At 50.3% G+C, this 27,116-nt stretch overlaps 1 protein-coding gene across 2 annotated transcripts in view; it reads right to left on the bottom strand.

Annotated features, from left to right (window-relative positions):
- LOC144173745 (uncharacterized) overlaps window positions 1–27,116 on the bottom strand; it is a 95,686-nt gene that overhangs the window by 34,750 nt on the left and 33,820 nt on the right. The window contains exons 1-2 of one of the 2 annotated variants that reach the window (XM_077702033.1): window positions 7,862–8,014; window positions 4,917–5,088 (exon numbers count right to left, since the gene is read on the bottom strand). In XM_077702033.1, coding sequence (XP_077558159.1) covers window positions 4,917–5,087 — 171 coding nt within the window. In that variant the 5' untranslated portion in view covers window position 5,088; window positions 7,862–8,014. Of the gene's footprint in view, window positions 1–4,916; window positions 5,089–7,861; window positions 8,015–27,116 lie in introns of those variants that run through there. The other variant, XM_077702032.1, reaches the window with a different exon arrangement.

Here is a 27,116-nt window from a genome sequence, read left to right as displayed (position 1 = left end):
GAGAAAGTTTACCAGTATCCTGTCTAGCCATAGTGCCCCCGACTTCCACTGCACACTCCGTAATAATGCGTGTAAGGGGTTGTCGCTGGCTTCCTGTGTCGTAAACTCGGCTTCCTCGTTAAGGGCGAAATATCGGTTCTGCAGCGCGATCCTGAATTCTTCTACTTTACGTCTTAGTGTTAGCTCATTTATCGGCTTCTTTCGTACTAGCTTGTTGCGGTCCCTCCTCAAATCTAGCCTAATTCGAGATCTTACCATACGGTGGTCACTACACCTTACCCTTCCGAGCACTTCCACATCCTGCACGACGCCAGGGTTATCGCATAATATGAAGTCTATTTCATTTTTGTGCTCCCCATTCGGGCTCCTCCAGGTCCACTTCCGACTCTCCCGTTTACAGAAGAAGGTATTCATTATGCGTAGGTTATTCCGTTCTGCAAACTCAACTAGTAGGTCCCCCCTGATATTTCTACAGCCCAGACCATAGTTCCCAACTGCCTTGTCTCCAGCCTGATTCTTGCCTACTTTAGCATTGAAGTCCCCCATAACTACGGTATACTTCGTTTTTGCTTTAGCCATTGCCGATTCCACATCTTCATAGAGGCGTTCCACTGCTTGGTCGTCGTGGCTGGATGTGGGCGCGTAGCCCTGCACCACCTTGAGCTTGTACCTCTTATTGAGCCTAATTACAAGACCTGCTGCCCTTTCGTTAATGCTATAGTGTTCGTCTATGTTGCCAGCTATGCTTTTATTGACTAGAAATCCCACTCCCAGTTCTCTTCTGTCCTCTAGACCACGGTAACATAGGACGTGTCCATTTTTCAGCACCGTAAAGGCTTCGCCTGCCCTCCTAACCTCGCTAAGCCCTATTACATCCCATTTAATGCCCTCTAATTCCTCGAACAACATCTCTAGACTTGCTTCGCTAGATAAGGTTCGCACGTTAAACGTTGCCAGGTTCAGATTCCATTGGCGGCCTGTCCGGATCCAGGGATTCTTAGCACCCTCTGCTGCGTCACAGGTCTGACCGCCGCCGTGGTCAGTTGCTTCGCAGCCGCTGGGGACTGAGGGCCGAGGGTTAATTGGCGTATTCATAGGAGGTTGTGGCCGTTACTACACCAGGGTGGCCAATCCTGCTCTGGTGAGGGAGTGCATTACCGGCAATGGTCGCCGGGGTCAGGCCGCACCCCAAGCCCCTTTGTGAAATTCCATCAATGCGCGGATTTTTTTTTTAATCCGGTTGGAGTTGTCCGGCACCGGGATTCGAACCACGGTCCTTCTGCACGCGAGGCGGGTGTTCTACCTCTACGCCATCACTGCGAAGGTAATCAAATGCATGCACTTTCTTTTTTCACGAAAGAAAGACTGTGGAGGGCCTGTCACATAGGCTGAAACGGCTAGGATAAGCTGCCTTTGTCATAGAGGGTTCAAATGTAAATAAAGCACCACATACACAATAAGCATATGTGTTGCTGCATTTGTCGTTTTTATTTTCTAAGCACAACGAAGTTTTCATAGTTAAATAACGCAATTTCAGGGCTACTGAGGCACTGCTGGTTGGAACTATTCTGCAGGTATGCGCCATTATTCATTACAGGCGCAACGAATTCAAACTCAAGTAAGGCCTGGTTCTGCCGATTCCAGTGATGTGATTGGGTCGAGTCATTTTGGAGCAGCTTTTGGAGCAGCCAATAGTAGGTTTTGGAGCAGCAAAATCGGCTTTTGGAGCAGCCAGAACGAGCATTCAGATTTGAGAAATATTGCTAGAAGGGGAGCAAAACAGCCAAGAGGAGCCCCAAAAGCAGCATCTTGGGCACACAGAAATGTTTAAACACGTAAAATGCCTTCGGTGCAGACGAGTTTCTGCCGAAAAGATGTCTTTTAGCAGTCACTATGAAATGTCTTATGACTTAAGCACCGAAAGAGTTCGTGCGAGTGCGTACATGCATTCACTGCATCAGCCAACAAATCACGAAAGAATTTTAAGTTTTAAAAAAATGACTATCGGGGTAGCATTCCAATCGGTAGGCTACAGAACGTGTCATAAACCCATAATGAACAAAACACGGTGACAAGCGACAGAATGTACTGAGCGCATTTTATGTAAAAACCTGTATCGCCCAGCCTAAATGTCTGTTTCTCTCCGGGTTCCCAAGACGAAATACCATGCTACATGTTCTCTCCGACTTCTACACTCGCTTTCCAATTTGCAGGGGACTAGGTTTGCAACAACGGCAACTCTCTGTTTTCTTGAGCGATAAGACTGTCTTCACGAAGCGCCCACCCAGCTTGTGAAAGAGGGTCACCTATGATGATCATTGAGTAGGTGGACCAACGGCTAACTTATTTGAAACGAAGACAAAAAAATCAGTGAAAATGTCGACCACATTCCCCACGAAGAGCAGCTTTGCAAAGGTAGTTTTATCATAAAATGCTTTCCAGAAGCGCTCCTGAAGCGTTCCTCCTAGGCAAGATCACTTCCTTCGAAGCTCAAATCTGTTCAGTTAGCCGGCTTACAGCAGGCCCCAAATTAAGCCATCTTGAACTTTCGTCCCTTTCCCCTTTCCCGCTAGCTACCCTTGCAATGCCCTCTCCATTTCGACCGCTCGAAGCTAGTCACGTGAACTCCTGCCAAGCTTTCATCATCATTATCATCATCACCAGCCTATCTATGCCCACTGGAGGGCAAAGGCCTCTCCCATTATTCTCCAATTATCCCGGTCCTGTGCTAACTCGCCAAGCTTTATTGCAAAGCAGATAGTAAAGTGTGAACCGCATGGCACGTCTTTACACGCGATTCATGCGCGTCGGCGTTGCGCGTGCGATTTTCTGACGCCCGCGTCGACGATTCCGCGCGCGCGGCAGCTTCTGCCTTGCTCAGAAGATGATGCACGTCGCACGCGGCAGTGGCAGGAGCCTCAAGATTTGCGCCAATGGGGAGTGGGGAGGCGCGCGCCTCATGGGGGCAGCTTCGAAGCGCTCGAGGCAGCCGCCGCTGGCTCCCCCGGAGATGTTTAGGCTTACCACCCCAGCAGATAATGAATGAGCGCTTTCACTGGCGGTGCGGATGATGTTTTATAGTACCGTTTTCACCCACATTATAAGCTCCTTCACCGCACAACCAACTTCGTGCGTGCCTTAAGCGGCATTTTAAAGAGCACTTAGAAGCGGTCGCTCGAGCTCCCAGCACCACTTCGCGGCTGAACCCGCCGCCGCCGGCCGCGGCGCGCGCAGCGTCAGCGCACCTTTGGCGTGCGCGGCGCGTTTTCGCGAGCAGAAAACACTCCAAGATTCCCTCTTCTTCAACGCTAGATTCAGCGCAAGATTGGAGCAGATTGCTTGAATTCAGAGTCCTTGTAGCAGGATTTAGCAGGATTTACCTGTCGGCGCAGTTAGGCGCGGCGCAGCTATCATATCACTGCTCGGATTCACGTTTGTTACGGCCGCAGCAGACGACGCAGGAAATGTGGAGCAAATCGTGACTGTAGCGCCCCTGGTGCCATCGACATCGACACAGTGAAAGGCCTAGCCGACCATACGAATACCTACGGCGCGGCTAGTGGTCGGCAATGGGGAGCTGTGAAACTGCAATAGCCTGTAGTGGCGTTGCGCTGGTACGCGTTTGAAGTCCAGTGTGCGGCCAGTACGGGCGGCAAAGGGAAAGGAAGCGACTGCAACGGAAGGCTGCGAAAGGAGCGACAGGCAACAGATGCCACTGGTGAAGCGAGCAGACGTGACAGCTGAAGAGCGTTGGCGAACTATGCGAGGGGCTCGCGAGAAACGCCGTGCTCTGGGCGTCTGACGCCGGATCAAAGCGTACGCGTCGATCGGGTTAAGTTTAAGATCGCGAGTTTTTTATAGATCCACCAATGGATCTCCCATTATTTTTTTTCAACACGAATGTGTTTTATTCCCGGATACACGAAGATTTCGCTGACATCATATCCGTCACGGAAGTGATGTCAGTGCAACGAAGCAAGCGGCCTGTAAAGGGTGCACCCCTGCACACAGGGTATTCTTGCGGGGAAGCAACCTTTAGTACAAAAGAGCTAGAGCAGGTTGCTTGCGAACTAAGCGCTTTGTGGGGAAGTATTCACAAAATGATGGGGTATGCGTGGTCTGCGGAACAGAAACAGAAACTATGCGGCACATAGTGTTAGAATGTGAGGGTATCCATCCAAATCTACATGAGGGAAATATTCGGATTCCAGAAGCCCTAGGATTTAAGGGTAGGACAGAGGAAGTTAACTTCAAGGCTGTCGAGGGGACGAAAAGCAGAGAGGGGAATATTGCCTAGGACAGTTACCACCCGTAACAGAAAAAAAGTATTTTGTGCCTCATAAGATTTTTTGTGCCTGCCCTAAGCAGCGCTAGTATTAAACCAAGAGTATAAAACATAGGTATATAGACCTTTTTGGTAAGATGACATGTCATCACCCCGCTACAAAGGGGAAACCAATAGCACTAATCATCATCATAATCATCAGTACATTATACTTAGGGCTGTTCGTTTTCGGGTTCTGTTTTAACACGAAAGTGTTTTATGCCGCGATACCCCAAGATTTCACTGACGTCATATCCGTCACGAAAATGGCGCCGGTACACCTTTGCCGAAGCGACCCGCCAGCAGGACGTCGCTCGCCAAGTACACCCACAAGACAGCCGCCGACCCGCAAATGATGCTCAGCAGCAGATTTCGCTGCAGATTTCACTTTCGTGTTTTGCCGGTTCCTATGACACAGGAATGAACCACGTTTTTTTTTTTTTTCTCAGGAAGGCACGCTCGTCTCCAGCGGGCCATCCGTCGGGTGGCCGACTGCGCACTCCGCAGGATACTCACTTGGGAACCGCTTGTTTAACGGTTCCTGCATCGGCTACCAGGAGGACGAGGTCGGAGGCTACGAGGAGGTACCTACGGCGCCGTCTGCAGAGGTCCGTTGCCGGCGAAGCTTGAGCCTTCCCCGCGCGGCGCCGAAGTACGTGTCGCGCTGGCACAGCGTGGTGTGAGATCTCGCCAGGGGACGGACCCGCGCCAGCAGGGAGGCCCGGTCGGGCAGGCGCGCCTTCACCTCCACGTTGGATGGCATGCTGGGCAGGGATAAAGTAAGCCCACGTTAACTCGAACTCGGATATGGCGAAACATAGTTTAAGTCGAAACTTCTTTTTGCCGCGCCTCCCATAGGCGCCAGTATTTGCCCCCCTTTATCTCGAAACATTTTTTCAGGGGACAACGGATATCTCGAAATGTTGACACAAAGGACACAATCGGCAAAGTACGCTCAGAAAGTTGATAAGGTCTCCGTTCTAACGCCTGGCCACGGCCGCTCGGGGGAAACAAGGTCTTGTTTCCATCGAGTGGCCGTGGCTTAGCTCCCACTACGTGCCGAACGCGGTCGTGAACGGCAAATTTACGCTGCAAGAGGTCGTTGTTCCCTTTAACGGAATGCGTTCGGACGCCTACATAGTTGAGAGAGCTGTGGACGATGCAGCTGAACATGAAGACGAAGAGGAGCCTCCAAAGTGCCTGCAGCGACAGACGCAACAAAGATGCAGCGCCTGCTTAGCAACAAGGTAGAATGTGGCGGTGGCGACCAACAATTGAGTAGCTCAAGAACGCTTTTCTGGGACCAGATGCGGAAGCGCAACAGGCGAGCAACACGCACTTCTTCCTTCCGCAATAACAAAAATTCGTGTTACGAAAGCTCTCCTGTGTAGTGGAGCTTAATTCAGTTACCAGCAGCTCTTCTACCAGTGACCTGGCCACAAATTTGCGGAATTTCTCTGAACTCGAAACTCCGCTTATCTCGAAATTTTCAGCAGATTTTACGACTTCGTGTTAACGAGGGATTACTGTATTACCCCTTTGTAAGCTGTATTATTACTTAGCGCACGAGAGAACAGGACGGAAGAGCAACACAGGACAAGCGCAGTTCTGCGATTGTCCCCAGCGTTGCCCCCAGTTTGGTGACATCTTACGAAATTACTGGTTGAGTTCAACCCATCAACCGAAGCGAAGCGAAACTCTAGGGAATGTGTTCTCCCCTTGGCACGTTCTTGCGTTATAAATCAACCGGGCTATACATAAACTTCCCTGGAAACATAAATCACACCCCCTATAGTTAATACAGGAACCTACGGCACTAGAAGCATCCGCTGAAAAAAAAATATTTTGAGACACTCTTTTACTTTCGCGATGTGGGGGCGCAGGTAGCAGAAGCGTCGTGTTTGGCAGCAGCAGTGTGGCGAACACATCGTCCTAAACGTGCCGAAACACTTTCGCAGGGTAGCATATATGCTTTTTCCTGAACCTTGCTGCAATTTTACAGAGACTCGATTCTACTGTTGTTGTTGCAACTATATTGTTTCATTTGGCTCAGCACTTTGTCACAATATATCGTGCTCTGTTACCCGGTATTGATAGAGTAGTAACCTTGTTTCCTTATTTATCTGGTACGGACACCCAGTCAGTGCTATGGATGCATCAGATTGCTCTAAATGCTGTGAGGCCTTCATGACTGATGGAAAATGCAGTGATTGTTCCAGCCGTTACCATCTGGATTCTCGGCCAAGTGTCTAAAAAGCGAGGACTACAACAGGTGTTGGAGGCGCCCTTAATGCCGAAAGGGGATGTTTGGGACCCCTGCTGTAAAAGAGAGCGAAGGCTCGCTTTGCCCTCTGCTTTTAGACACGAAACAAAAACTGCCCCAATCGCTTCGCTTAACAACAAGGGTCGGTGACATCGCAGACCCCATGAAGCACATGTCAGAGACGTATGATCAGATATCCTCGCTGACTTTTACAAAGCAGGGCAGTGAGATCAGAAACACCGAGTCGGGCGTGGTAAACATGAACTCCAGAGAGCATCTGCCGCTGTTAATGGCCTCAAGCACCACATGCGCAAGTTTAGTACCGAAAAACATGGTCTGAAAACGGTAGCACGCAATTGCCAACTGACGTATTTATAAAAAGCGCAGTTATCCGGGCACACCGGTCAGATGTGCTTTGAGCGCCTCGTTAACGTCCCATGTTACGATATGGCTTTGGAAAAGCTAATCTCACTTAGCAATAACTTAGGGTTGAGGGGGCGGGGGAGTACTCGACTGGCAATGTTGAAGTTACCCAGAATCGCTCAACAAGATTTTTGTTTTCCAAGCCCTTTCGCGGCGGAAGCACGTTCGCCTTAAAAACACGCGCCAACTTCCCACTCTTGTTAGCCGCTCCAGAATTGCTCGATTTTGTTACACAAGGAATATTGTGCCCAGCTAGCGAGCATTAAATCTGATATGCATGCAGAAATCACACAAACTAAGAAAATTCGCAGCAAAAGACGACAGTCTATGGCGTGCCACACAAACGCCCTCCCTTCCCTTCCGTCCCGTTTCGCACATCCCACGACAAGCGCGGAGAAGGATGTCGACTGCTGCTCGCGCGACACCGACTGCAACTTTTCGTTACTGTCGCAATTGGAACACGGCCACGTGGTCCAGGCTCGTCGCGTCCTCTTTTTGTAGTTTCACGTCGAAATATCGTTTTCAACGCGTATTTCTTATTTACTATCCCAAAGATCAAACAGCCATGTATATTTAATTAAAAGAACACTGCAAGCACCACTCATTTGTTGATGCGTTGTCTTAAATAAGCCTGAACAATGTTGAGAAGTATGCAGTGTTTCCAGGTATTGTGGTTCGGAAACGTTTTGCCCATATAAACCTCTCGTTCAAGTACTCCTTAGACTTCCGGCTGGAAGACATACAGACGTACATTAAGAGCGAACTTTTCGGGCTTCAGTAGCCCAAGAAAGACTATCATCTCCATAAAGAATATTCTCGCAGGTCATGCACTGCGAGTGGAAGCATGTCACCTGTGAGCGGCTCCCGCGTGGAACCGTCGTGGTCGTCGACGTGACTCGGCTCAGCTGCCAGCGCTTCTGTGCGCTCGGTTCAGCTGGGACACGCGCACACTCGGAGCAGCTGCGTCCATGCCAGAGCGGAGGGAAAAAACCGCTGCCTGCCTGGCCCGACGGCGGCGAGAGGAGAGCATATTTCCGTAGCCTGGCTTTTATAACCCCGGAGGCTGTCTGTCAGGCCTTTGAACTCTGATTACTGGCGTACGTCTGTAGGTCGTGCCGGATTTCACGCGGCGCGCGAAGTCGCAACGAAAATTCGCAAGTTAGGCTGGAATGTGGTTAGAGAACTATGGAAGCTCCATCACGTCGCGGATGGAATTAAAGATGAAATTTCTAACGACGTTCACCGCTCTCGTGCGGGAAAAGGGGCCGAATTATAAGGGCAGACACGCATGTAGCACCTTAACGAAGGTGTTGTATCCGATGAAAAATTGAAAAGGCTCTTCGTAGCCGCGGCAGCAGGGAGGCCCGGTCGGACAGGCGCGCCTTCACCTCCATGGCCGAAGAAAAGAGGCTACCCTTCCTACAATGCGTGGCGTGAAGCAAGAGCTATTGTCCGTATTCCGCAATAGCGTCGCCGAATGGGTGTCCAAGGCTAGCACAATGGAGCGCATTCTCTACATGCGCACTTTGCAGTGCAACGTTCAATCCAATACGTGCCCGACGAGCCTTGTCGACGTAGTCGCAACTGGCACACACCGGGAGGCAATCCGCACCGCCGTTCCAATCCCAAGTAGCTTCCCTCACTGACGTCACCCTGGAAAAAGTGCAACACGGTCTGGGGGCTTGCGTGCGCGGCCGGAAGCACATCGTGAGCCACAAGCTACGGCCTCCACGACGGCCGTTCGCAGTCCTGGCCTTTGCGCCATTCGTCCGCCGTTCTCACTCGCCCACCCAACCACCGGCAGTGAACCACCCCACTCCGAGGAAGAGCGACGCCAGGGACCGAATTCGCTGGAACGACGCTCGTCACAATGAAACGACGCGGCATTGGCATGCAAATGCATGTAATATTCGGTTCAGTATCAGCTCACGACGTTTCGCTGACTTCGCTTCACCGGAGCTGTAGGCGGCATATGCTTGTCGCTAGTAGAAAATCTAAGGCCAATCTAAGGCGGGAGAAGAGTCGGCGAAGTTAGTCTAGGATTCTAGGTCATCATCATCGCATTATCTAGATAGAAGAATACATGCCAGATAGCTTCTTCGTCATCATTATCTACGCCCACTGCAGGGCAAAGGCCTCTCCCTTTGATCTCCAATTACCCCGGTCCTGTGCTAACTGCGACCAATTTATCTCCGCAAACTTCTTGATCTCATCTGTCCATCTAACTTTCTGCCGCCCCCTGCAGCGCTTTCCTCCTCTAGGGATCCACACTGTTACCCTTAAAGGGACACTGACGTGATTTGTAAACATTGCGGGATTACTAGCGCAAATTGTAGTCCGGAGTCCCTAGGCCATGTGTCGACCACTCTGAGCACGTTTACGCGAATTTATTTATAGAAAAATCAATTAAAAATGCTGTCCTCCTCTCTGCACCCTCGCCCATTTTCTGTAACGTTTTCGTGTGACGTCAGGAGGAGATGAGCTGGCAATTGGCTGCGCTACTGCACGGCTCGCCGACCTTCCCACAGGGTCAGTCAGCCCAGCGTTTAGTCCGCCGGCCACCGACGGGTCAGCGCAATTCGTTCGCTGAGTTGAAACGAAGCCAGGACACGTTTGTGAATGAAAGAATGTGCCTTTCTTTACTTTGTTAGTTTGTACACTGTATCAAGCTCCGAGTCCGGGTCGCTCCACACAAGCGCTGCACTGCACAAGTGCAATGCGACGCTTCGCTGACTCGTACGCTAGTAGGAAAATCTAAGGCCACTTGAAGGCGGGAGAAGAGTCAGCGAAGTCAATATAGGTACTGAGGAAATAAAATAAACTGAAACTTTTACCGCACAGCGCAAAACTAGGAGCAGGAAGCACTTTTTTGCAGCAGCACGACCACACATCTGCGAACGCTTTTCCGTCCAAGAAATGCGATTGCTAGACGTGAGATATTGTGGAAGTTTCGGGGACGCTTACTTCACGAGCACTATACGACAAATAGTCACCTAAGGTACTTGAAATGCTAAAACTAAATAAAAGTGTAAACTAGTTGTACATTATATACCTTACATATCCAACCTCGGCCACGCTGGCTCCTGGAAGAGCGGTTTATTATTATTATTGTTTTGCAGTTTTTATTATTGTTTTGCAAGTATCAAGTTCGAATCCCCGAGGGTACATGCTTTCTTTTTGTAAGTTGATTTTTTTCGTTTCCGGACAATGTTTTCTAAACTGAGTTCACTATTTTTGGGCCGTAACGTTCACTGCTCCACGAGAGAGTTCGCAGAACACGCGCAGATTGACACTGACGCGCTAGCGAGTTATGGTTGGCGTGCTGTTGCGACAAGCACCAACTACTTGCGGGCAGTGGGCACAGGACAGAATCAGCAGACCCTTGCATGGCCTGGTGCAAACACCCTTCTTACGATACAGGCATGAGTGAGGCGAGCTCCGAATATGCGGGAAAAGCGCATGGCATTTGAGCGTCTACGGTGACGCTCAAATGCGTCACCGTATTAGGCCTCGGCTAGTGATTGCTACGATTCCAAGGCGCCCTGGGAGGCTTGTCTTAGTCCTTTTACAGCCGACAACATTGCAGAAGCGTGGTACGACGATTACTGAGATATCGAGAATGCCCATCCAACGATGCCGGCGGATGTCAAGCATGTTGTTGTACAGAACCGAAACCGAAACTTGTTTGAATGCTACCCTTGGACGTCGTCCAATCAAGGTGCATCTCATCCTGTCGTCACAGCCTTTATTTAGTTCGTGCGGCCGTCACAGACCGCGCATCGTAGTTTTTCTTCTTTCCCGCTTTATAAAATAATTAACGACTTATCAACCCGATAAACGATTGTGGTAATTTGAGCCAGTCTACGCAGTGCAAGCAAAACCGGGAGCTTGACAAATTCACTTCACTGTCCCGTTAATGACCAGCAATTATCTTGCATTACATGGCCTGCCCACGTCCATTTCTTCTTAATTTATACTAATGTGTCCTTAACATGCGTTTGTTCCCTGAACCACTCCGCTCTCTTCTTGTCCCTTAATGTTACACCTATCATCTTCCGTTCCATTGCGCGCTGAGTCGTCCTGAATTTAAGTTGAACCCTCTTGGTGAGCCTCCAAGTTTTTGCCCCGTAGGTGAGTACCGGTAAGATGCAGCTGTCATACACTTTCTTCTTCAGGGACAATTGTGGGCTGCCATTCATTATCTGAGAATGCCTGCCGAATGCACTCCACCCCACTCTTATCCTTCGAATTATCTCTGCCTCATGGTTGGGATCCGGGGTCACAACTTGGCCTTAGTAGATATATTCGCTTACTACTTCCACGGCCTCGCCACCTATCTCAAACCGCTGTGTTGTTACTTTAGTTTTCTGCATATTAATTTTCAGGCCCACGGTTCTACTCTGTTTGTCCAGTGCGGAAAGCATGCTTTGCGATTCCTCCCCGAGTTACTTAACAAGGCAACGTCATCAGCAAATCTGAGGTTACTCAGGTATTCTCCATTAACCCTTACGCCCACCTGTTCCAAATACAATGTTCTGAATACTTCTTGTAAACATGCTGTGAATAACATTGGGGAAATCGCGTCTCCTTGTCTGACGCCCTTCCTTATAGGTATTTCACTGCTCTCCTTATGGAGGATGATGGTAGCTGTGGACCCATTGCAGATACCCTCTAGTATTCTTACATAATGCTCATCTACACCCTGGTTCCGTAATGCCTGAATGACTGCTGAGGTTTCCACCGAGTCAAATGCTTTCTCGTAACCTATGAAGGCTATATATAGGGGTTCAGTATACTCAGCGCACTTCTCTATCACCTGATTGATCGTGTGAATATGGACCATTGTTTAATAGCTTTTACGGAACCCTGCTTGTTCTTTAGGTTGACTGAAATCTAAGGTTGCAGAAATTCTGTTAGCGATTACTTTGGTAAGCACCTTCTTCAAGTCTTTCATGTCACCTTTCTTATGGATTAGGATACTGCTCGTGTTCTTCCAAGATTCCGGTACACTTGCGGTCATTAGGCATTGCGTATACAGGTTTGCCAGTTTTTCAAGTACAATTTCTCCGCCATGCTTCAAGAGGTCTGCTGTTATCTGATCCTCACCAGGTGCCTTGCCCCCTTACATTTATTTCAAAACCTTCCTTACTTCTGTCGTTACTGGTGGGATGTCTATCTCCTCTGAACTACTTTCTCGTTCGGCATTATCTTGGATATCCCGGTTACTGTAAAGATCCCTATAGAGCTCCTCGGCTTCTGTGGCTATTTTATCCCTATTTGTGATGACATTGCCTAGCTTGTCTTTAATTGCATACATCTGATTTTTCCCCAAGCCAAGACGCCTCTTCACTGCTTTCAGGCTACCTCCGTTCTTTACAGCGTATTTGATCCTCTCCATATTATACTTCTGTATGGCAGCTGTCTTACGCTTACTGATTAACTTCGAAAGCTCCGCTAGTTCTATTCTGTCAGCAGGGGTGGAGATTGTCATGGTTTGCCGTTTCCTGATCTTTTGTTTCCTGGGAAAGTTTGTCAGTATCCTGTCTAGCCATCGTGCCCCCGACTTCTACTACACACTCCGTGATAATGCGTGTAAGTTTGTCGCTGGCTTCCTGCGTGGTAAGCTCTGCTTCCTCGGTAAGAGCTGAATAGCGGTTCTGCAGCGCGATCCCGAATTCATCTACTTTACGTCTTACTGTTAGCCCATTAATCGGCTGCTTTCGTACTAGCTTGCTACGGTCCTTCCTCAAATCTAGCCTAATTCGAGATCTTACCATGCGGTGGTCACTTCCACATCATGCACGACGCCAGGGTTATCGCATAATATGAAGTCTATTTCATTTTTATGCTCCCCATTCGGGCTCCTCCACGTCCACTTCCGGCTCTCCCGTTTGCATAAGGTATTCATAATACATAGGTTATTCCGTTCTGCGAACTCGACTAGTAGGTCCCCCCTGCTATTTCTAGAGCCCAGACCATAGTTCCCAACTGCCTTGTCTCCAGCCTGATTCTTGCCTACTTTAGCATTGAAGTCTCCCATAACTACGGTATACTGTGTTTTTACTTTAGCCATTGCCGATTCCACATCTTCATAGAAGTGTTCCCCTACCTGGTCGTCGTGGCTGGATGTGGGTGCGTAGCACTGCACCACCTTGAGTTTGTAGCTCTTATTGAGCCTAATTACAAGACCTGCTGCCCTTTCGTTAATGCTGTAATATTCTTCTATGTTGCCAAGTATGCTTTTATTGACCAGAAGTCCCACTCCCAGTTCTCTTCTGTCAACTAGACCACGGTAACATAGGACGTGTCCATTTTTCAGCACCGTAAATGGTTCACCTGTCTTCCTAACCTCACTAAGCCCTATGACATCCCATTTAATGACCTTTAATTCCTCGAACAAGACCTCTAGACTCGCTTCGTTAGATGAGGTTTTCATGTTAAACGTTGCCAGGTTCAGATTCCAATGGCGGCCTGTCCGGGTACAGCGATTCTTAGCACCCTCTGCTGCGTCACAGGTCTGACCACCGCCGTGGTCAGTTGCTTCGCAGCCACTGAGGGCAGTGGGTTAATTGGCGTATTCATGGGAGGTTGTTCATGGGAGCAGGGTGGCCAATCCTGCTCTGGTGAGGGAGTGCGTTACCGGCAATGGTCGCCGGGGTCAGGCCGCACCCCAAGCCCCTTTCTGCTATTCCCTCAATACGCGGATTTTTTTTAATCCGGTGGGAATTGTCTGGCACCGGGATTCGAACCACGGTCCTTCTGAAACCGAGGCGGATTCTCTACCTCTCACCGCTGCACCTTTCTAGGTAATAAGTGAGAATTAAGATGAACCGAAATTTTTATCGTGAACAGTAAAACCCAGGTACGAGAACCCCTTTTTCGCAGGGTGAACGAGTAAACCACACATGTTGCTGTCTGAAGGAATGCGTTCGCTGCTGACCAGATATTTGTGCATGGGGGGAGCCTACTGCACATGCGTTATACAATAAATGCTCCGCTCAGCATCTCGTAACGCTGCAATCCAAGGAAAAAAACAGCAATGTACATGTTGGGATAACACTTTAGAAGTATTATTGTCACGAAAGACACTCGGGACTTCCAACGATGAAGGAAGGAAGGAAGAATGTGGAAGAAAGGCAGGAAAGTTAACCCGGCTAGAGCCTAGTTTGCTATCCTGCACGTGGGAAAGGGGAAATGGGCAAAAAAGAGAGAGGAAAAAAAAAAGAGGAAAAGTTGGACCAGACACGTATGCCCAGCACTGAGGCACTGACAGTGATTGACACTGGAGGCGTTCAGTCTATAGCCTAGTGTTCAAGTTCGTCGCCCGTAGAAAACATAATAGTTCCTTAGTCGCCTTCTGAGCGGATGACTGAGAAGGCCAGTGAGGCTTTAAAGAAGGTTTAGTAGGTCTAAACTCAAGGCTGCAGCCCAGTTGTTGTTGTTGCCAGAGTTACTGGATATATACTGGTTGTTGCTGTTGTTCCACGTGTTATGGTGCATATCCACGCGGGGGATTGGCCAGGAATCGACCAAGAAGGGGGCTAATTCGCTCGCTCACAACTTAAAAGTAGATACCTATCCATTGGCATACAGTAACAGCGCGAGATTAGAAGGAAAAATTGGATAAAATTTTAAAGTTGCGGTTGAATTTGAGAAAACGTACCCGTAAAAATAAAGGCTAACAGGGCAGACGCCTGGTCTCGGACACATGCGCATGAATGGCTGCAGCCACCCCTCTGTGACAATATCCCAGTTTTCCCGAGCGTTCTCGTCTTCTTCTCTCATTTGCTGATGGTGATAGTGGCGGCATTAATAACTTATTTCTCCTAATGAAGTCGATGCTTTTATAGCACAGTGGTTTGGAACACTACGCGAGTGTTGTCAGGGGGGAGGGGGCAAAGAGAATTTATTATAACCAACATGTCAAGGCGCAGCGACTAGTGATAACAGCGCTGCACTAAGTACAGAAAATTATCCAATCAGTTTTCATGTAACGTGGTCATTCTACACACTGCGCAAAAATGTTTGGCGTGGGCAACAAGCTGCTGCAAATGAAGTCACACAAAGTCCACCAGCGTTCAAAGAAAGAGTTCGTAAACTATACTGAACTCAGTACGGCACTAGGTAAACGCTCAGGATGTTGCTCCTGACCAATATGTAAAGCGCGTAGGCCAACGCAAAAGGAAGGCTTCTTCCCCTAGAGCTGCCAACTCATGCTCCAAATGACTCATGAGAATCGACCGGACACGCCACAGCAGAGGGTACATTGCCCGTTGCGGCCGGGCTCGAAGACATGCAGCACCACGATTTCTCCACAAAACGAAAGCACCAGCGCACATCAGAAAATTCACCAACACATAATTTGAACGAGTGTTCATTCGAAGTGCGAGTCCGAACATCCTGCTTAATACAGACCAAAACGTTGCCGCTACACGGCAGTCAAACAAGACATGTTCTAATGTTTCAGTGTGGCCGCAGTGTGGACACCGTGCAGAACGCACAACGCCGAATCTCGCCAGACGGTCACACGTCGGGAGAACTTCTCAGCCACCCGAAATCCCGAACATCAGCCGGAAGTGCCGCCGAAGTCAGCTGATGCCAAAGGACACCGCGTGACCTTCCTATCTGTTGGTTATCTAATTGGGTTATTGCCAATTTTTCGCACACTTCACTTGCCGTACTTTCCCTAAAACTTGGGCTTGGCAAGGAAGACTGAAGATCTCGCAATTTTTTTTACAACATACGCGTAAAATGGTGGCGGCTGCTCAGCAGAAGGACCGGCGATGTGCACGTCATAAAATAGTGACCGGGAAGTTCCCAGAAAATTACTGTAACAGCGCCTTCCCTGGTGTAATGCGAAGGAATCGTATGACAGAAAAGGCCAACACCACAAGAAACTCAGCAAGAAGATGACAAAGAAGACGACGCAAGGCACGCGGCGCCAACGTCATTGCCCGGGCTACGGCGCTGAGCGCTCGAGATTAGAGCACGAGCTTGCGCCGGACGCGGGCCAATGGGACGCGGCCAGCGACAGCAGCGGGCGGCACAAGGGGCCGAAAAGGAACACGGAGTGAGAAGAGAGCCTGTGAACGGTGGAGCGAGACCGGGATGTGCGGCGGTCGGGCAACCAGACCCGTGCCGTGCCCCAAGAAGTCCTCCACGACTCCAGCCTCCAGGTGTTCTCCTCTGCAAGGAAGTCGGCTCGCCGTGCGTCGGTGATAGACAGTGACGCCCAAGACAGCTGCGTTGACCTCTCTGCAACGGGAGCTGGGAGCGCGCTCGCCACCACGGCCGCGACATCAGCTAGACCTTGCAACGCCGTAACACTACGACTACGCCTCTGGGACGTGAGGTAGGGCAACTCCGTTCCGGCAGCGAACACATATTTTGGACATTTCATTACCGTACTTAGTCCTCGCCCTTGACTTCCTGACTTTGACTATTCCCCGTTTGCTTGAACTCTTTACTGTGTTCTATACCGCTTTTTCACAGTTATTCAGTATTTATTAGTTCCCCGCTGTTCTTTAGTTTATCTCTGTTTGTTGTGTGTATTGGTTTGGGTTTCGGGTTAGATAAACAGAAAGTCTCGTTTCCACAGTTTGTTATATTTTTATTATTGTCCGGAACCTGACACCGATCACTGCACGTACCGCCAGCACGGTGCACATGGTTTCCAAACAGGGCAGACTAAAACCAGCCATTGACTTGGGCAGCCTCAGCAGTGCTCGCGACACTGTTTCTGTTTTTCCCGCCCAGAAGAACGATCCAATGGCGCGGCGGTTTTGCTACGCGTGCTACATAAACAAGCGCCGCCGAGACAGACGACGTAATTATGTAGCTTCGCTCTTCGAGGGAAAGCCTGAACTTTCCTGCAACTGCAAGTCGCTGCTCCGCTGTCTCAAGGAGGCGCTCCCACGTACCACGCGCCACCTCACCTGATGAATGGAAAACCACTCAAAGTACTCGAACACCCGTCACCCATTCTACGTCGCCCGCCAAGCCAGACGCAAACGCGCCGAAACGCACCGGCCTACTTTTTCCCCTGTTCAGTCGAGCTCCGGACAGCTCACCGTACTCCTGAAATAGCCGCATAAACGCTTGGTAGCTGCCCTCGTCCCGAATGAACAGGGACACGTCGTCCGCATACGCGGACACTTTAACTTGGCCTATGCCTCGCAACGGATAGCCGCGGATGGCAGTGCTTGCATCAACACGGCGGAGCAGTGGGTCAAGACAAATGACAAAAAGCAAAGGCGACAAGGGGCAGCCCTGCCTTATCCCACGGATGACAGAGAACGGACTGCTTAAAAGTCCGTTGACAAGGATTCGAACGCTCACGTCCAAGTACAACAGCTCGAGCATAGCTACAAACTCTGGCGGAAAGCCATAATGGCGCAAAACGCCCAGCAAGTATCGGTGTTCCACTTTGTCGAAAGCTTTGGCTTGACCGAGAGAGATGAAGCACCCAGAAGAGCTAATTTTTGTCGCGTAACTGAACAAATCGCGCGTCAATGCCAGGGACGAGAAAATTGAGCGACCTGGTACGCTGCCCGTTTGCGCTTGACTTATAATATCGAGCAAAAAGGCAAAATGGATGCTACGATCTTGTAGGCCGTGTTGAGGAGTGTGATCGGTCGATACGCCTGGGGCTGCGTAGGATCCCCGCCTGGCTTCTCGATCAAGATTACGCGACCTTCACGGAAGCATTCTGGCCTTACTCCATGGAGAAAAAAGCCGTTCACCATGTCAAGGAGCGCACCCTGAATGGCCGGGAAAAACCTCTTGTAAAACCCTGCAGGAATCCCGTCAGGCCCAGGCGCCGACGCACCATTCAATTTTTTAACACACTCGCCAAGCTCGTCAGCATCCGTAAGAGGGACTCGTAGCGTGCCTTACGCAGATTAACATAGTCCCGCATCGCGAAGGTTAAGGTGCCCCCTCTCTGGACGATGCGAAGCCTCCACAACGTGTCGTTTAGCGCGGCCGTGATGCGCGCCCTGCGCGCACGACCCTCCTTTACTAAAAACACGCGACAGTGGTCCTTCAACTCATCCCAAGTCAGAGAACTGAACTCGCACAGAGCAGTCAACGAAGCATTAAGGGGTGCTGAACTGTCCCTGTCAATTAGCACACGCTCGTCCATTCGCCACATCTGGTGGCGGGGCGCACAGTTTCCAAGGTTAAGCGTCGCTAACACGGGCCGGTGATCACTGATCAGACACGCGACGAGCCCCCGTTGGAAAGGAGAGGACGGCACAGCAGTCCACGTAGCAGCTCAGCTCGGATGGAAAATAGAACTTATCTAGCCGACTGCAAGATTGTCCCCTTTCCCAAGTAGCGACAAACCTGTCGCCGTGGAGCTGCACCCACGCATCGGGGAGATGGAATTGACCGATCAGGTCCTTTAACTCGCGGGCACCGCAATAGGGTCGACCTTGCCCCCGACCCCGTACATCACGCTGAGGGTCGGTTACACAATTAAAATCACCCACCCAAAATGTTGGGTAAGGTTCGAGCAGGAATGCGTCGAGGGATGCGAAAAAAGAGGAAGAGTCACAGTGTTGCGCGGGTGCGTACACAACAACAGCTCGGACGCGACGAGCAAGCAAGAAAAAATCAACTGCAAGCACGCGCCCTCGATCCCATAGGTACAATGAGCCTTGCGGCGCAAGCTCTCGCGCAGAAATACGCCTACGCCCGAAGCCATCCTGTCCGACAAGGTGAAAAAAGCTTGCACACAAAAGCGCTCGCGAAAAGTAGGAACATCGCGTGGAGTACGACAATTGCACTCCTGCAAAAAGAGAAGGTCAACGTGTTCCGCCCGAGCATAGTGCATCACCCCCCTCTGCTTGTCCAAGTCCCGAAAGCCTTGGACATTCAAAGTAAGAAAACGCACCAGCACAAGGTGATAAGTGCACAAACCACGTTAACCCTCCCATCCTGAAAATTCACTATCGTCGGACGGCACGTCGACTTCGACGCACAGTTTCTTGTTGTCGTCGGCATCATCGGTGTCTGCTGCCGACGACGGAAACGCCCGCTTGGACGCATCGAAGCGATCCGGTGGAGAGGGTCGGGGAGGAAGCAGGTCGTGCACCTGGTTGATCGGGTTCGTGAGACGAGGTCGGTCACAACGAGGGAGGGGCCAGCAGTGCGAGGCTCATCAGTGCCTCCCGCATCACCTGAGTCCGCCGAAGAAGGCTGACTTTGCTTGGTGCACGCTTCGATCCGCTCTAGGAGAGATGGGTTACCCAGCAGATCGGCGACCTGGCTGACAGGATTGGCGAGACGGGAGTCCTTAACGTTTGGTGTAGGGTCATCACTGGAACTGGACGGACGTACTGTGGCCAGATAAAGGCGATTTAGAGGCGTGATTAGGACGGCCCACTGCTCCCGTGCTGCTCGTGCCGGGCTAGCTGCGTTCCTTCCGGCGGCTGCTCGAGCCGCTCGAGGAACCAGGGAGAGCGATAATTTTCTCCAGTGCACGCCCTGGCTTGCGCTGAGCATGCTCCGCGGGGTCACTGCTCTCGGAAGAGCTGAGACTCGTGAAGAGGGAAGTATCGGTCATTGACGATGACGTGGCTTCTGCCGCAGGTTCAAGCTCTTCCTCCGAAGGCGACAGGCAGCTCTCCAGTTCCATCTCTTGCCTGTCGGTCGCGGTGACGCCCAGAGCAGCACCTCCGCTGGACTCTTCAGCAGGCTGGCCCAATGAGGCCCGGGGTAGCTCGGGAAAGTCACTTGTACTCTCAAGAGCCTGCTGACGCGAGGCGCCTCAGAGGAATTGCTCGCAGCATCCGCATAGGAGCAGGGCCGCAGGCAGTCGGCGGTGGCATGGTTGCCCTTGCAGCGGCGACACTGGGAATTGCAGTCGACGTCGTCGTGGCCGTACTCCGAGCAGCGGCCGCACCAGGGGGTCTTGCAGGCGCTAACTTGGTGATCGGTCTGGCCGCAGCAGGCACATACCCTTCTCACACCTTTGTATTCAAACTGGGCCTTGAACCCTCGAATCTTCATGAAGTTAGGAATGGCCTTCGCTATCTCCATCTTCACGAGTCGCATGCCGGTCTTGATATGCTGAAGGCTCCTCCACGCCGGCTGGCTGACGTTGAGGACCTTCCCATACGGTCTCAGTGCTGCCGCAAGCTCCGCGTTACTCACAACGGGGTTCAGGCGGTACACTGTCATGCAGAGGACCTGCGGGTCCATGCAGGCCACAGGACACGAAACGCCGTTCACGACAACGGCTCCTTTCTCGGCAAGCTTGCGAGCAGCCGCAGCCGCCACCACGCAGAACTTGAAACCACCCTGATGCATCAGGGTGTCCAGGCCATAACGGCCTACGATTCCCTCTAGGGCATTCACCAGGTCATCCACGGTGACGTCCTTCGGGACCGCGAAGTAGAAGACATGGGCCTTGGGCGCGGGCTGAACAGCCTCCCAAGACGCCATGATAACGTGTCCTTAGTGCCGGGGTGATGGTCAGTAGGTTGAAGGCATCCAGGAGGAAGGGGCTACCCCAACGTAAAACGCAGGGCCGCCCCTCTGTAATCACGACGAAACCAACGAACCGTTCAGTGAGAACCCACGACGTGGGTGCGGTCTTCCCTAGTCGACACAGCACGATGAAACGACGATTGAAGAGCCACGTCAGACCATTACAAAGGGAGTCTGAAGAAACAGTATGAACACCGGTACTACCATACGACAGTTATACGCGAGGAGACCGAAAACGCCCGTGTGTGCGAGATTTCGGTGCACGTTCAAGATTCCCACTGTGGGTGTTCGAATACCGGGCGGGGTTCTTTTTTTTTATTTAGCAAACTGTCGGCCTTGTGTCCATGCGCATTCTATGGCCCAGTGCCTACTGTCACACTAAACATTTTTGCACTTTTAATAGGCAAAAATGGTGTAGCGTAAGTGAAAAAAGGTGTTGGGAGGCCACTACACCCTTTTTCTTGAATCTCAACACCCCAATTCGTAGCTGTGCACCCTTTTTGTGTGGAAAAAAGGGTGTTGACCAACTTCAACACCTTTGGTTTTTGGCAGGGTGTTGAAAGGGTGTAGAAAAGGTGTTCAGCCTTTGATTGATTGAGGCGATGCATGCATGTATAACTGCACTGCGAATTACAAGACATCCCCTCAACCTTCCTCCCCACCTCCCAACAAATGTTAAAAAAATGTTTGTCTGCAATGATCCCTTGTTTCCACATACGGTGCCCGTCATGGCCCAAGTTTGGTGCGGGATACGTCAAAAAGACTATATATACATACTTTTTTACGCCCTTATCACCTGAAAACGGTGTAGTATAAGTGGAATAAGGATGTTGGAAAGTAACTGCGCCCTTTTTCTTACGGTCCAACACCGTAATTTATAGCTGTGCACTCTTTTTGTGTGGCTAAAAGGGTGTTGACCTACTGCAACCCCGTTGGTTTTTGGTAGGGTGTTGAAAGGGTGTGAAACAGTTGCTCATCTGCAAAAAAATAAAATCAATAAAAACAGGGGGTCGACCTGGCTTCTTTCGGTGTTGCTAAGTTTCGCTAGGCTTTGCTAAGTTTTGTTAGCTTTTGCGATGTTCTTGCTAGGCTAGGCTAAGTGCTTAGGGGTGAGGCCAAGTTTAGCCGGATTTTACAAGGCCGTCCCCGCCACCCACACTGACAGCGGATCCGAGGGGAAAACTAGCGTCACTAAATAAGCCTTCATTTAGTGAGGCTAGGGGAAACAAGCTGGGTCGACACCCAGCTCCGCTGTTTCTCCAGCCTTGCACCACAAGGGCAAGCTGCGCCAATTTTTCTGCGTTTTAGTATCCCAAAAAGGCTAGTACCTTTAAAATAGTCCAGTAGTAAGAGGTACCATGAAACATGGTTACATAGCGCGGTAAAGACGGGACAGAAGTAGAGACCACACAGGACTAGCGCTAGTCCTGTGTGGTCTCTACTTTTGTCCCGTCTTTACCGCGCTACGTAACCATGTTTCACAGTTCAAACCAACTAGCCCACATTTACGCGTTCACAAGTAAGAGGTACCATACGCATGGACCTTTTGTGCTCACGCTCGAGCAGGCGCGAAACGCGGACTCACTGTTATAGTACCCTCTTTGCGGTGGTGCACTCTTACAGCCGGCGGAGATCTTTTAAATGCAGAGCATTTCAGTAACTCACGATGTCACCCGCGTTGGCGTCCGTAGTCCGCTTCGCTCCCCCGCAGTCCGCATCGCTCCCCCTACACTATACAAAAGAAACAATACATTCCGGCGCCAGGTTTCGATCCCGCGACTCTGCGGGCAGAACGCCAGGTACACGGCGCTCTACCGACTGCTCCACAAAGCCGACACAGAATGGGCAGTTAAGCACGCGCCTTATATCCTTGACTCATTCAACCGTCGGCCACAGGTGCGCCCTCTCCCCCCACGGCCTCCTCGCCTTCTCTCCGCTCGCAACACCCTCTCTCGCCGCGTTCGGTTCGGGCGCACAAGTGAGGACGCGCGCAACACCCTCTCTCGCCGCGTTGGGTTCCCGCGGAAATGCTCTGCATTTGATCGTGCCCCTCGAGAGGGGGATGTTTCTTCTTTCTCTACGTGCATAATTACCTCCCATAGGTGGTACGCAATTGCTCCCATTTCTCCCGAAACGTTTTTTCTTGGTATTTTCTTGCTAAGGCCACCGAACCTAGCTCAAGCTTAAACAGCTCCGCTCGTAATTATGCGTATTCCTATTGTTTTAAACATGGTGAAGTCCCATCCCGTCTTTACCGCGCTACGTAACCATGCATGTTTCGCAGTTGGAACCAACAGCCCACATTTACGCGTTGACAAGTAAGAGATACCATACGCATGGACCTTTTGTGCTCACGCTAGAGCAAGCGCGAAACGCGGACTCACTGTTATAGTACCCTCTTTCCGGTGGTGCACTCTTTACAGCCGGCGGAGATCTTTTTCTTGGTATTTCCTTGCTAAGGCCACCGAACCTAGCTCAAGCTTAAACAGCTCCGCTCGTAATTATGCGTATTCCTATTGTTTTAAACATGGTGAAGTCCCGTCCCGTCTTTACCGCGCTACGTAACCATGTTTTACAGTTCAAACTAACTAGCCCACATTTACGCGTTGACAAGTAAGAGGTACCATACGCATGGACCTTTCGTGCTCATGCTCGAGCAAGCGCGACACGCGGCTTCACTGTTATAGTACCCTCTTTGCGGTGGTGCATTCTTTACAGCCGGCGGAGATCTTTTTCTTGGTGTTTTCTTGCTAAGGCCACCGAACCTAGCTCAAGCTTAAACAGCTCCGCTCGTAATTATGCGTATTCCTATTGTTTTAAACATGGTGAAGTCCCGTCCCGTCTTTACCGCGCTACGTAACCATGTTTCACAGTTCAAACCAGCTAGCCCACATTTACGCGTTGACAAGTAAGAGGTACCATACGCATGGACCTTTTGTGCTCACGCTCGAGCAGGCGCGAAACGCGGCTTCACTGTTATAGTACCCTCTTTGCGGTGGTGCACTCTTTACAGCCGACGGAGATCTTTTTCTTGGTATTTTCTTGCTAAGGCCACCGAACCTAGCTCAAGCTTAAACAGCTCCGTTTGTAATTATGCGTATTCCAATTGTTTTAAACATGGTGAAGTCCCGTCCCATCTTTACCGCGCTACGTAACCATGCATGTTTCGCAGTTGGAACCAACAGCCCACATTTACGCGTTGACAAGTAAGAGATACCATACGCATGGACCTTTTGTGCTCACGCTAGAGCAAGCGCGAAACGCGGACTCACTGTTATAGTACCCTCTTTGCGGTGGTGCACTCTTTACAGCCGGCGGAGATCTTTTTCTTGGTATTTTCTTGCTAAGGCCACCGAACCTAGCTCAAGCTTAAACAGCTCCGCTCGTAATTATGCGTATTCCTATTGTTTTAAACATGGTGAAGTCCCGTCCAGTCTTTACCGCGCTACGTAACCATGTTTTACAGTTCAAACCAACTAGCCCACATTTACGCGTTGACAAGTAAGAGCTACCATACGCATGGACCTTTTGTGCTCACGCTCGAGCAGGCGCGAAACGCGGCTTCACTGTTATAGTACCCTCTTTGCGGTGGTGCACTCTTTACAGCCGGCGGAGATCTTTTTCTTGGTATTTTCTTGCTAAGGCCACCGAACCTAGCTCAAGCTTAGCTTAAACAGCTCCGCTCATAATAAATTATGCGTATTCCTATTGTTTTAAATATGGTGAAGTCCCGTCCCGTCTTTACCGCGCTACGTAACCATGTTTCACAGTTAAAACCAACGAGCCCACATTTACGCGTTGACAAGTAAGAGGTACCTACGCATGGACCTTTTGTGCTCACGCTCGAGCAGGCGCGAAACGCGGCTTCACTGTTATAGTACCCTCTTTGCGGTGGTGCACTCTTTACAGCCGGCGGAGATCTTTTTCTTGGTATTTTCTTGCTAAGGCCACCGAACCTAGCTCAAGCTTAAACAGCTCCGCTCGTAATTATGCGTATTCCTATTGTTTTAAACATGGTGAAGTCCCGTCCCGTCTTTACCGCGCTACGTAACCATGTTTCACAGTTCAAACCAGCTAGCCCACATTTACGCGTTGACAAGTAAGAGGTACCATACGCATGGACCTTTTGTGCTCACGCTCGAGCAGGCGCGAAACGCGGCTTCACTGTTATAGTACCCTCTTTGCGGTGGTGCACTCTTTACAGCCGACGGAGATCTTTTTCTTGGTATTTTCTTGCTAAGGCCACCGAACCTAGCTCAAGCTTAAACAGCTCCGTTTGTAATTATGCGTATTCCAATTGTTTTAAACATGGTGAAGTCCCGTCCCATCTTTACCGCGCTACGTAACCATGCATGTTTCGCAGTTGGAACCAACAGCCCACATTTACGCGTTGACAAGTAAGAGATACCATACGCATGGACCTTTTGTGCTCACGCTAGAGCAAGCGCGAAACGCGGACTCACTGTTATAGTACCCTCTTTGCGGTGGTGCACTCTTTACAGCCGGCGGAGATCTTTTTCTTGGTATTTTCTTGCTAAGGCCACCGAACCTAGCTCAAGCTTAAACAGCTCCGCTCGTAATTATGCGTATTCCTATTGTTTTAAACATGGTGAAGTCCCGTCCAGTCTTTACCGCGCTACGTAACCATGTTTTACAGTTCAAACCAACTAGCCCACATTTACGCGTTGACAAGTAAGAGCTACCATACGCATGGACCTTTTGTGCTCACGCTCGAGCAGGCGCAAAACGCGGCTTCACTGTTATAGTACCCTCTTTGCGGTGGTGCACTCTTTACAGCCGGCGGAGATCTTTTTCTTGGTATTTTCTTGCTAAGGCCACCGAACCTAGCTCAAGCGTAGCTTACACAGCTCCGCTCATAATAAATTATGCGTATTCCTATTGTGTTAAACGTGGTGAAGTCCCGTCCCGTCTTTACCGCGCTACGTAACCATGTTTCACAGTTAAAACCAACCAGCCCACATTTACGCGTTGACAAGTAAGAGGTACCTACGCATGGACCTTTTGTGCTCACGCTCGAGCAGGCGCGAAACGCGGCTTCACTGTTATAGTACCCTCTTTGCGGTGGTGCACTCTTTACAGCCGGCGGAGATCTTTTTCTTGGTATTTTCTTGCTAAGGCCACCGAACCTAGCTCAAGCTTAAACAGCTCCGCTCGTAATTATGCGTATTCCTATTGTTTTAAACATGGTGAAGTCCCGTCCCGTCTTTACCGCGCTACGTAACCATGTTTCACAGTTCAAACCAGCTAGCCCACATTTACGCGTTGACAAGTAAGAGGTACCATACGCATGGACCTTTTGTGCTCACGCTCGAGCAGGCGCGAAACGCGGCTTCACTGTTATAGTACCCTCTTTGCGGTGGTGCACTCTTTACAGCCGACGGAGATCTTTTTCTTGGTATTTTCTTGCTAAGGCCACCGAACCTAGCTCAAGCTTAAACAGCTCCGTTTGTAATTATGCGTGTTCCTATTGTTTTAAACATGGTGAAGTCCCGTCTTTACCGCGCTACGTAACCATGTTTCACAGTTCAAACCAACTAGCCCACATTTACGCGTTGACAAGTAAGAGATACCATACGCATGGACCTTTTGTGCTCACGCTCGAGCAAGCGCGAAACGCGGACTCACTGTTATAGTACCCTCTTTGCGGTGGTGCACTCTTTACAGCCGGCGGAGATCTTTTTCTTGGTATTTTCTTGCTAAGGCCACCCAACCTAGCTCAAGCTTAAACAGCTCCGCTCGTAATTATGCGTATTCCTATTGTTTTAAACATGGTGAAGTCCCGTCTTTACCGCGCTACGTAACCATGTTTCACAGTTCAAACCAACTAGCCCACATTTAAGCATTGACAAGAGGTACCATACGCATGGACCTTTTGTGCTCACGCTCGAGCAGGCGCGAAACGCGGACTCACTGTTATAGTACCCTCTTTGCGGTGGTGCACTCTTTACAGCCGGCGGAGATCTTTTTCTTGGTATTTCCTTGCTAAGGCCACCGAACCTAGCTCAAGCTTAAACAGCTCCGCTCGTAATTATGCGTATTCCTATTGTTTTAAACATGGTGAAGTCCCGTCCCGTCTTTACCGCGCTACGTAACCATGCATGTTTGGCAGTTGGAACCAACTAGCCCACATTTACGCGTTGACAAGTAAGAGATACCATAATGGACCTTTTGTGCTCACGCTCGAGCAGGCGCGAAACGCGGCTTCACTGTTCTAGTACCCTCTTTGCGGTGGTGCACTCTTTACAGCCGGCGGAGATCTTTTTCTTGGTATTTTCTTGCTAAGGCCACCGAACCTAGCTCAAGCTTAAACAGCTCCGCTCGTAATTATGCGTATTCCTATTGTTTTAAACATGGTGAAGTCCCGTCTTTACCGCGCTACGAAACCATGCATGTTTCGCAGTTCGAACCAACTAGCCCACATTTACGCGTTGACAAGTAAGAGCTACCATACGCATGGACCTTTTGTGCTCACGCTCGAGCAGGCGCGAAACGCGGCTTCACTGTTATAGTACCCTCTTTGCGGTGGTGCACTCTTTACAGCCGACGGAGATCTTTTTCTTGGTATTTTCTTGCTAAGGCCACCGAACCTAG

This window comes from Haemaphysalis longicornis, unplaced genomic scaffold, assembly GCF_048455015.1.
Source record: "Haemaphysalis longicornis isolate Haplotype H1 unplaced genomic scaffold, Haemaphysalis longicornis Haplotype H1 scaffold_3, whole genome shotgun sequence".
Taxonomy (NCBI): Eukaryota; Metazoa; Arthropoda; class Arachnida; order Ixodida; family Ixodidae; genus Haemaphysalis; species Haemaphysalis longicornis.
Note: the sequence above shows the minus strand (reverse complement) of the source record. Positions and strands in the feature narration are given on the sequence as shown.